A 12,179-nucleotide genomic window follows, 5' to 3' on the forward strand; every position below is an offset into this window, starting at 1 on the left:
CCACTTCTTCAAATTATATAAAATGACTCTTGTGTTTTATATAATCCCAATACTCATATATAATCTGTATCATCTAGAATTGTTCCCAGTTGTTTCACATAATAATATTTAGACACTGTGTTTGTTGTTGTTGTTAGGTGCCATCAAGTTGGTTCTGACTCATAGTGACCCTATATACAACAGAACAAAACACTGCCTGGTCCTGTGTCATCCCCATGATCATTGTCATGCTTGAGCCCCTTGTTGCAGCCACTGAGTCAGTTCATCTCATTGAGAGCCTACCTCTTTTTTGCTGACCATCTACTCTACCAAGCATAATGTCCTTCTCCAGGGACTGGACCATCCTAATAAGATGTTCAAAGTATGTGAGACAAAAGCTTACCATCTTTGCTTCTAAAGAATGTTCTGGTTGTACTTTCTCCAAGACGGATTTGTTCGTTCTTTTGGAAGTCCATAATATATTCAGTACTCTTTGCTAACACCATATACAAAGGTGTCAATTCTTTTTTGGTTTTCTGTATTTATTGTCCAGCTTTGGCAAACACATGAGGTGACTGAAAACACCATGGCTTGGGTCAGGCACACCTTAGTCTTCAAAGTGACATCTCTGCTTTTTAACACTGGAAAGAGATCTTTTGCAGCAGATTTGCCCAATGCAATGCATCATTTGATTTCTTCACTGCTGCTTCCATGGGTGTTGATTGTAGATCCAAGTAAAATGAAATCCTTGACAATTTCAACCTTTGCTCCATTTATCATGATGTTGCTTATTGGTCCAGTTTTGAGGATTTTTGTTTTTTGAGGTGTAATTCATACTGAAGGCTGAAGTCTTTGATCTTCATCAGTAAGAACTTCAAGTCCTCTTCACTTTCAACAAGCAAGGTTGTGTCATCTGCATATTGCCAGTTGTTAATGAATCTTCCTCCAATCCTAATGCCATGTTCTTCTTCATATAGTCCAGCTTCTCAGACAGCTCAGCATACAGATTAAATAAGTATGATGAATGGATACAACCCAGATGCACACGTTTCCTGACTTTAAACCACACAGTATCCCCTTATTCTGTTTAAACGACTATCTCTTGGGCTATGTACAGGTTCCTCATGAGCACAATTAAGTATTCTGGAATTCCTATTCTTCCCTGTATTATCCGTAATTTGTTATGATCCACATAGTCGAATGCCTTTGCATAGTCAGTAAAACACAGGTAAACATCTTTCTGGTATTTTCTGCTTTCAGCCAAGATCCATCTTATATCAGCTGTGATAACCCTGGTTCCATGTCCTCTTCTGAATCTGGCTTGAATTTATGGCAGATGCGTGTTGATGTACTGCTGCAATTGGTTTTTAATGATCTTCAGCAAAATTTTCTTTGCGTGTAATTTTAATGATTTTGTTCAAAAATGTCCGTGTTCAGTTGGACCACCTTTCTTTGGAGTAGGCATAAATATGGATCTATTACAGTTGGTTGGCCAGGTAGCTGTCTTTCAAATTTCTCAGCATAGATGAGCGAGCCCTTCCAGCACTGCATCCGTTTGTTGAAACATCTCAATTGGTATTCTGTCAATTCCTGGAGCCTTGTTTCTTGACAGTGTCTTCAGTGCAGCTTAGACTTCTTCCTTGAGTACCATTGGTTCCTGATCATATGCTGTTTCCTGAAACGACTGAACATAAACCGATTCTTTTTGGTACAGTGACTTTGTTATTTCTCTCATCTTCTTTTGATGCTTCCTGCATTGTGCAGTATTTTGCCCATAGAATCTTTCAGTGTTGCAAATCGAGGCTTGAATGTTTTCTTCAGTTCTTGCGGTTTAAGAAATGCTGAGCATGTTCTTCCCTTTTGGTCTCCAGGTCTTTGCACACGTCATTATAATACTTTGTCTTCTCAAGCTGCCCCTTGGAATCTTGGAATCCTTTTGCTTTAGCTACTCAATATTCAAAAGCAAATTTCAGAGTCTCTTCTGACATCCATTTAGTCTTTTCTTTCTTTCCTGTCTTTTTAATGACCTCTTGCTTTCTTCATGTATGATGTCCTTGATGTCATTACACAACTCATCTGGTCTTCAGTTATTAGTGTTCAGTGCAACAAATCTGTTCTTGAGATGATCTCTAAATTCAGGTGGGATGCACTCAAGGTCATACTTTGGCTCTGGTGGAGTTGTTCTAATTTTCTTCAGCTTCCACTTGAATTTGCATATGAGCAACTGATGGTCTGTTCCACAGTTGGCACCTGACCTCTTTTCTGCCTAATGATATTGAGCTTTTCCATTGTCTCTCTCCACAGATGTAGTCAAGTTGATTCCTGTGCATGTCATCCAGTGAGTTCCACTTATATAGTCACCATTTATGTTATTGAAAAAGGGTATTTGCAATGAAGAAGTTGTTGATCTTGGCAAAATTCTATCATGCAATCTCTGGCATCATTTCTATCACCAAGGCCATATTTTCCAACTACTGTTCCTTCTTCTTTGTTTCCAACTTTCGCATTCCAATCACCAGTAATTATCAGTGCATCCTGATTGCATGTTTGATCAATTTCAGACTGCAGAAGTTGGTAAAAATCCTCAATTTTTCAGCTTTGCCCTTAGTGGTTGGTGCATAAATTTGAGTAATAGTCATATTAACTGGTCTTCCTTGTAGGTGTATGAGTCTTACCCTATCACTGACAGTATTGTACTTAAGGATCGAGCTTGAAATGTTCTTTTTGATGATGAATGCAACGGCATTCCTGTTCAATTTGTTGTTCCCGCATAGTAGACCATACAATTGTCTGGTTCAGAACGGCCAATACCAGTCCTTTGCAGTTCACTAATGCCTAAGATATTGATGTTTATGCATTCCATTTCATTTTTGACAGTTTCCGGTTTTCCTGGATTCATACTTCATATACTGTATGTTCTGATTACTAATGAATGTTTGCAGCTGTTTCTTCTCATTTTGAATCATGCCAGTATATTATCCCAATTGAGAGTGTATAATCCCAATACTCATATATAGTAATCTACACACCTAGAATTGTTCCCAGTTGTTTCACAGAATAATGTTTAGACACTGTCTAGATACTTCAGATACATACATGTGTGTCTGTATGTGTGTATATGTGTTTGTGTGTATGTATATGTATCTGTGGGTATATGTACATATATGTGTATGAATGTGTGTGTGTGTGTTTGTTGCCACTAGCCTCATTTAAGCATTTGAGACAAAGAAACCAGGACTCATTGAAGTTGAATAGTTTTCCAAATTAATTTGCCTAGCTGATAAATGGTAGATCTGGAATAGGACGGTCAGATTCCAAAGTCTTTTGGCCTTCCATTCACCACACAGTAAGTTTTCTTTGTTTTTGTTTTTAATTAGCTGCAGAACCCTAATTCTTACATGGTACCTCAATATATTTTGAAAAAGTTCAAGTGGTAGAGAGAGCAGTAAACAATAATTCACACGGAGAGGTATATGTTGAAATTTTAAAAAGCAGTTTGTGTTATAATCCTAGTATATATTGTTTATTTACAGTGATCCCAAACTTGAATGAGAATTGGAAAGACCTCTTTCTTGCAACGTTGGGTTAACAACAATATCTAAAAAGTTCATACTCCTATCATAGAAATGAAAAGCAGCCAAACCTTAAATAAAGAATCAAAGCTATAAAGCACTACCAGCCTGGATGTGTGTCCTGGCAAGAGCATGTGCACTTTAAATCTGCCTGGCATTTATTTGAGCTGAATGAATACCTGCTATGGTAGTAAACACACCTGCACAGGTGTAACAGGAGAAGTTATATTCTGAAGTCTGTACAAAACAGATTAAGATGGGTCAAGTTACTAGGTTGGTGGTTTCAGGTGCTTTAAAGTCATATACAGTAAGACATATATATTTTTAATATACTTCATAATTTATTTTCAAAAGGGAATTTAAATCAATTTCTTTGGAACCTCTGAAGCATCTTGGCATATACACCTTTTCCTTACTTTTCCACTACCTCGTTATCTGACATTTCGTGTTTACAACAAAGGAGAAAACCTACTATCCAGCTATTTTTCATTTTAACAATGTACCTGAGTCAGTAACGAACACTGAGGTTCTGCAATGGTTAAGGTTATGTGTCAGGTTGGCTGAGCCATGATTCTCAGTAGCGTGGCAGTTACCTAATGCTATAATCTGGCAGGTATGTAATGATGTAGTCCTGTCCTGCATTTTATGATCTAATATGGTCATCCTCCATTTTCACATAATGGCCACCTCACATAATGACCTGGCCTTTGGAACCTGACCGTGTCAGATAAGCGGGTGTAGTTGGAAAACCTGTTTTTTTGTTTTTTGTTTTCTCTTGTGCTATTCTTTTCTAAGGAGATTATATATATAAATGTCTTGAGGGTAAGAAGCATATCCTTTCTGCTTCTGTTTTTGCAAAGGATCTTTGCTTAGGACTAAATATACAGAAGTCTCTCACCATTAATAACCCAATTTAGCCCAAATGGTTGTGCAGTGGTTAGAATTAAATAGTGTAATGAGACCGTGTCACATTGCTTTGTGGCTAGAGGGTCTTGATATAGTACAAAGTGAATGAGATTTTTTGTTTTTATATTTCCTTGACGTTTCTTTTTCCCTAGAACATGAGAGCCAATCATGAGGCTCAAATTAGTGCTTCACACCTTCTCTAAAGCTGCCAGAGACAAGGCTGAGTGAGGAGCTTCCAGCAGGGAGCAAGACAAGATAACGACATTTAATGTCCACCCCAAGGCTACACTGAAAATCCCGCAGTGTTAGAAAAGGCACTAAGGGTCTTGAAGAACTGTGCCATTACTGAGCTGAAGGAACTAATTGGTTTCAGTGTAGAGTTTTGAAATCACTATTTCAATATTTTGTAATATTTTACTTTCCCTAAAATTAATTAAATGGTTGCATGACCAGAGACTTTAATGATCCTATTTTCAAGAGCTGAGCCATTCAGAAATCAAGGTATCAACATTGATTTTTTTTTTCCAGTTTAGGGCCAGATTCCATCGTGAGGATAAAAGCGGATTAACCGCATGACTCCACCTGAGACTTGCCTGGCACGCTCACTTCTTTCACTAGGCAGCAGACATCTGCATTCAGAGGAGGCTTTGTCCTGCCAGGGTTCAGTACAGATATCTACTGTTGACTAATATAGGCACCACTCAGAATTTGTTTAGCAAAGTCTTTATCTCAGCCCTGGAAAGAAGGCAGAAGCAATGGGGGCATTCCAAACTTTCAGCCTAAGAACGGTGCTTATTTTTCAGTGGAGATCATTGAAAGCAATAATTCTTTCTTGCTTCAGGAGAAACTGTCAGAGGAAGAGAGAAAACACAAAGACGCTCTAGAAGATCTTCACATGGTGGTAGATGAGGATTTGAGGAGCGAAAGCAGCAGTACAGAGGAGGGAAAAGAAAAGACCAAATTGCTGTTAGAACGATTGAAAGCTCTCGAGGTAAGAAATAAAGCGATGGTAACACATTTAAAGAAGAATAACAGTGTTCTGCTTCTTTTATTGGCGCTGACTTGAAGTGAGTATAAATCTTCCTTTCTCATTTCACCCTGACTAATACGATCTAACATCTCCCATCATGAACCATTCATCCATGATGAGGAAAAAGTTAAAATTTGTAGCACTTGAAAGGGTCTCCATCTAGTGACTGTGATTATATTGCTTTAAAAAGGAAACGTAGGTCAATAGTTCACTTTAAATTCAGTTTGGCCCTCAAACTGGATTAGTTCCTAAAATTGTAAGCTCCCTGAGGGAAAGGGCTGTGTATTTCACTTTGTTTTCAGTATACCTAGTATAATTTTTTAGTATAAGAAGGAAACCCTGGTGGCGTAGTGGTTAAGTGCTATGGCTGCTAACCAAAGGGTTGGCAGTTTGAATCCACCAGGCACTCCTTGGAAACTCTGTGGGGCAGTTCTACTCTGTCCTATAGGGTCACTATGAGTCAGAATCGACTCGACGGCACTGGGTACTGGTGGGAATATAAGGAATGAATGAATGAATGAATGAATGAAATAATTAGTTGTATATAAGGATGACTAGAATTTTTAAAAAATTTTAAACAATACAACCATTTCTTTAAGAAAAAATTTTGCATAAAAGCTTAACATGTAGATATGTAAAAGAAAGATGAAGCTAGGCTGCAGGGTTGTCTGAGGAAGTTTTGGGACCCTGACTAGTTGCCATTGATCAGTTCTTACTCAAGGTGATCACATGTGTGTTAGAGTAGAACTGTGCTCCAGAGGGTTTTCAGTGGCTCATTTTTTCAGAAATAGATACCAGGCCTTTCTTCGGGGCAACTCCGTGTAGATTTGAACCTCTAACTTTTTGGTTGGCAGCTAGGCGGGTTACCAGTGTGTACCACCCAGGAACTTCTTTGGAACACCACAGTCCTCCAAAACAGTTTGAAAACTACTGATCTATTACTTTGTAACATTTGACATCACTTCAGGGATTAGTTACTAAATGTTTACGGCAGTAATCAAAGACTGTTCCAGTTATTAGTTTTTGATTGGGATTTCACACACTGACTCAGTGAAAATGTCTTTTTCTATGAGTTGGTTCACATCTTTTCCATAAATTCTATTATATAGACTTGGGGCATAATTACTTTTGAGCAGGGGCTACACTTAGCCCAGCTCTTCTTTACAAACCAGGAACGAGGAGCCTTTACTCAACTAAAACATAGGTCGACCATAGAGTCTACGGAATCCTGAAAATGTCAGTGATGGAAAGAAAGAAGACCACTCACTCCCTTTTCTAATGGGAAAGCTACATTTGGTTTCCACCTAGATTTTGCAGTCCTGCTCCCAGTCCACCACAGTGTTTGTAGTGAGTGTGTCCTTCTTCTACTCTAATTTTATCCACAGTAGCAAAGCAAAATGGTTAAGATCATGGATTTTGGAGCCAGACTGCCGGGACGTGGTCCGAATTCTAGTTATTCTACTTCCAAGCTTCAAGATCTTGGGCAAGTTGCTTCGGCTTTCTGTGCCTCATTTGCAAAATGGGAATATTAATAACTTGCATGAGGTCACCATGACTCAGGGACTAACTCGAAGGCAGCTAACAACACCTTGCATGGATATAATGAGGATTAAATTAGTTAACATTTGTACCACATGCTGGCATGTGACCTCTTCTATCCATCTTACTCCAGGGCTTCCACCTTTCTTTAAATTGCTCCCCCCCTCCCCCCACCCCATTTATCTGGATGCAATGGTTAATACAAGAACTGCCAATGAAAAAATTCAGCTACTCCACACAGGAGTCACCAAAGCAGATGGGTAATCAAGTGCCATCAAACATGGGGCAGAAGAGAGGTCAACTAAGGAAACCTCTGGCAGCTACCTTTGGGCAACACCAAAACCAAACCGAACCTGTTGCCATCAAGTTGATTTCGACTCATAGCAACCCACCAGGACAGAGTAGAGCTGCCCCAGAGGGCTTCCAAGGAGTGCCTGGTGGATTTGAACTGCCAACTTTTTGGTTAGCTGCCATAGCTCTTTACCACTGAGTTTGGTTGCGGGGCCAGGAATTACACCTGTCTTCCCAAGGGTCCTCATATTTTTGTCTTTTTAAGGTAGTCATTGTAAACACCTCCTCCAGGGAGACTGAGGTTGCTTCTGGACAGTTTTGAGAAACTCGTAGCTTTGTCTTTTGGTTGAATTAAGTGGATTTCCAAAGTCAATGATAGGAATGAGTTGATTTTATTTCTTTCTTCTCTGGAACCAAGTACTTAAATTTTTAGTTTTTATTTATGATTACTTTGAAAGTTTTTCTTAGTTCATTTAAGAGTGACTAAGAAAACTTTGTGAAGAACATTTTATTTAATCAAGCTAAGAGGTACTTAAAAAATATCTTTGGCAGTGAATTTTTTTAATACACTATGTAAAAGAGAAGTAATGTTTTGTTTTGTTTTTTCTTTCCCAGAGATCTTTACGTTTAAGATAACTCTTGCATCCAGCATTGGTTGGATGTAATAGATGGTATCTCTTATATTAAGCCCCACAGTTTTAACTCAAAAATATTTTATTTTCTAAATTAAATTCCTGTAATCATAGTGTCACTGCTTGTTTCCCAAAATTCTTGCTCAATATTAACCTCAATATTTGCTCAATATGATCCCCAGGGAGGCAGTGGTGGTTCAGTGGTAGAATTCTCACTTCCTGTGCAGGAAACCAGAGTTAATTCCCAGCCAGTGCACCTTAAGGGCAGCCACCCCTGTCTGTCATTGGAGACTTGTGTGTTGCTGTGATGCTGAACAGGTTTTAAGGATGCTTCCAGACTGAGGCAGACTAGGAAGAAAGGCCTGGTGATCTACTTCTGAAAATCATCCAATGGAAACCCTGTGGATCACAACACACAATCCTAAACCAATCATGGGGTGACTCAGAGCCAGGCAGTGTTTTGTTCCATTGTGGATGGGGTCACAATGCGTGGGGGATGGACTCAGTGACAGCTAACAACAACAACAACAACAATCTTCATCCCCAAATCTCACTATCCTTTACTTGAACAGATAATAAAAAGGAATCTTCACTGTTTCATCCAAATTTCATATATATTTTTTAAACCTCCTGTATATTTTCGGTGTACAGTATACCTTGCTTAGGTTATAATTTCTCGTGGGAAAGCAGAGACTTCACTTTGACACACAGCAACCAGAGCTGGTCACAGACCTCCACGTGGATTTACGCACTTTAACAAAATGTTGTTTTGGAAAATTGCAAGGCAATTAACCATAATGATTCAAAAATTACTTTGGGCAAAATTCGACATTGTGCCGCAGATTTTGGAAAGGCAGAGAGTATTTTCCATCATCGTATTTTTGAAGCAACCATATTTGTGTACCCCAATCTTTTGGCCCCTGGGGTTGCAGGAATTAGAGAGGACTGATTTTCAGAGTGATAGAAAACAGCCTCCTTAATTCTTGCTCTCCAAACAGGTTCCAAGAAGGTGTGAAAATGAGACGCACAGTTGACTTCTAATATTATGTCCTTGATTAATATGACTGTAATATTCAAAAACAGCCCAGCATGCAGCTGTGATGCCCCTGACTTTGAAACTTACGTAAATGTTGTCCAGAGACCTTATTGTACAACCTGAGTAAAGGCTGGTGTATCCCCCCTCCCCCTCACCACCGCAGAAGTGCTCCATCTTGTAGTCATTTCTGGGACTGGGGTCCTTCTTGCACTCAGTTTTTAATCTCTTTCTTCTTTTCTTAGCACCAACCTCAGTTTTTCCAAAATCCAACCCCAGAAAGGATATGTGGGCATGGCAGGATATTCTGAAGGCTAAGAACTTCAACCTGGTCTTTAGATAGCTCTGTTTCCTCTAAATTCTTCAGCCACAGGGCACTTCTCACTAGCTCCTTTCTCCTTAATTCCCAGCTTCCTGCCATAGAACTCGGCCAGCTCCTTCCAATTTACTTCTTCCTCTCCCATACCTTTTTTTTTTTTTTTCTCCCATACCAAGTTTGCCTTCATTTATTATGCAAGGTACTTTAGGTCTCTCAACTCCACTTCCCTGGCTCATTCCATAGCATTCCCAAAGCTCCTCAAGGTATTTTTCTACAAAGGGCATTTAACTTCCTATAAAGAACTCCAGAACCAGCACTTAAAATGATAATATCACACACACACACACACACACAAATGCATTTTCTTTCCCCTCTTAAAAGTTGTTTACTCAGTGCCTTGGTTTGGGCCATTTTTAGTTGGTCATGGAGGAGAAGAGTGGACTGTTGACTCTCACTTCCCAGCAACAACCCTGTCAGGCCTAAATTCAAATTTTTGTTTAGTGTCCTGACATTTGGTGGAGAAACCCCTTCTGCTTTGTACCTCTGTGCCTTAAGAGCCACGCGGGCAAACTGGATGCCACTTGTACATTTTCTGTCACTTTTCAGTGCCCATGTGTGGTATTTTCTATGGTTTAACTGAGTTTTCAAGGCTTTTGTTTTAAAGACAGCTTATATGACTTAGAAAAGAGCTCATGACTCTCAGCAGTACTGCCATGTCCCAGGCCCTTTCTATAAAAGGTCACTCCTGCCTTTCACCCCACCCATTGATCAAAAGGATCTTCCCAGACTTGGCCTCTGGGATCTGCTGGCTTCATCTTGCCTGTTCTCTACTTCTGGGCTTTTGCCTCAGGCCATGGGTTTGCTCATGACATGATGCCTTGAAACCCATGATTTGCTCACCTCACCAGCCCTTTCTCCTCACTCATGGACCAACTTTGCACCTGACTAGAAACCAAGCTGGACATTTTCCTTTGCTGAACACTCCCAACCCTCATAGTATCTTTGATTCCCATCCTCTAGCCAGGGGGAGAGCAGGTCTGAGATCACCTGGCAGTTCTGAGCTGCCAGGTAAACGCTGATGCCTTAGCTATAGCCTCAAAGTCAGAAGAACTTGGCAATTAAATGTGTTAAAGTGAATAACAGCTTTTTCTACTCAATTATACCTTTCCATGAAAGTATGACAATTAAAATGCTATGCATAAAAAAAAAAATGCATAAGCATTTTGTTAATCAGTAATTCGTGTTTCAAACAAGGTAGTTTAAAATAGTAGTTCTCAACCCTGGCTGCACACAAATAAGTGCTCCGAGGAGGAAAAATTTGGGGATATACCAGAAAGGAGGCTGAAGGATGGGGTGTGGGTGGTATTTACCTTAAGATGGCCTCTGAGAAGGGGCCATTTGAGTGCAATATAAATAATAAAAAGGATACTGCTGTGTGAGGATCTGGGCAAAGAGCATTCCATAAAGAAGAAACAGCAAATATAAAAAAAAGCCCAGAGATGGTAGAAAGCTTGGTGAATTAGAGCTATAGAAATAAGAACTGTGTGATGGGACATAAATTATAAGATTAAAAATTTGGAAGATTGTAAGTTCAGAGAGGTAGACGGAAAATCCTGAAAATCCTTATAAGCCATAGTTAAAGACTTTGAATATTATCATAAAGGGAAACCATTAGTAACTATTAACTAGGGAAGTCACAAATTCTTGCTGGTTTGTGGATTAAGAATGGGACAAGGGTACCGGCAGGGAGACCAGTGAGGTTGTTTCAGAGTCCAGACAAAAGGTGTTAGTACAGTGGTCTAGGATGGGTGTCTAGGACAGATGGAGAATAACGATGATGATGTTAGCAAGCCCTGCTAATAGGCTTACTACATTCCAAGCACTATGCCAATTACTTTACAATTATTAACTATTTTCATCTTCATAACCGCCCTGCCGGGTAGATATAATTGTTAACATCCCTGTTTTACAGGTAAGGAAATTGAGCCCCAGAAAGGTTGAGTGACTTGCCCAAGTGTAGGCAGTTAGTAGATGGGAGAGTCAGAATTGGAAATCCAGTTGTACAACTCCACTACGCTTTGCTGGTAAGAAATGGTCAAGTAAGAGTATATTTTAGAAGTCAGTCTTTATCGGGATTACTGATGGATTGAAGTTGGAGTGTAAGGGAAAGTGGGAATCAAGGGTTACTTCTAGTTTTTTTTTTTTTTTTTTTGTCTTAGCATCTGACTATGGGGTTGTACCAAATCTCTGAGAGAGGCGAGACTTGGAAGAGAGGTGACTGAGGAAAGGAGAAACTTTCCCTAAGTCTTTAAACTTAGATTCAGAAGCTCTTCCCACATGTGGCCACGTCAGAGTGCTTTTGAGCCTGAGGAGAGCTTGTAATCAAAAGTGTTCTGAACCGTTAGTTTGTTTTGTCTGTGTTAAGTTGAACTGCCTGTTAAGTATTCAAGTGATGGTTTCTGGTAAGTGGTTGGATATGCAAGGCAGAGGTCAGGGCTAGAAATATGGATTTGAGAGTCATCAGCATGTAGGTGACATTCGACATTGTAGAACTTAATAAGGTCATTTTGGAAGTCAGTATAAATATGGAGGAGAAGAGGGCAGAGGGCAGAGGACAGAGCCCGGGGGCACCCCTCCATTAGAGGTCTGGCAGAGGAAGAAGATGCAGCATCTGAGACAAAGAAGCAGTAACTAGTGAGGTAGGCAAACCAGGAAAGTGAGGTATCACAGAAGCCTAAAGAAGAAAGAATTGCAAGGGCAACCTTGTTGAATGCTGGTAAGAGAATAACTAAGATGAAGCACAGAATTCACTCTTGGCTCTGGTAGGAGGCAGGCCATCTGTGATCTTGATGAGAACAGTTTCTGATTGGAGGAGGAA

The 12,179-nt window shown here is 39.8% G+C and overlaps 1 protein-coding gene across 1 annotated transcript in view; it reads left to right on the plus strand.

The window, feature by feature from the left end:
* Nucleotides 1-12,179, plus strand: part of NCKAP5 (NCK associated protein 5) — a 666,066-nt gene that overhangs the window by 394,993 nt on the left and 258,894 nt on the right. The window contains 1 exon segment of the mRNA XM_023543022.2: nucleotides 5,299-5,448. Within this exon segment, the coding sequence (XP_023398790.2) occupies nucleotides 5,299-5,448 (150 nt within the window).

The sequence above is a fragment of the Loxodonta africana genome, chromosome 6 (genome assembly GCF_030014295.1).
Source record: "Loxodonta africana isolate mLoxAfr1 chromosome 6, mLoxAfr1.hap2, whole genome shotgun sequence".
NCBI classification, from domain to species: Eukaryota; Metazoa; Chordata; class Mammalia; order Proboscidea; family Elephantidae; genus Loxodonta; species Loxodonta africana.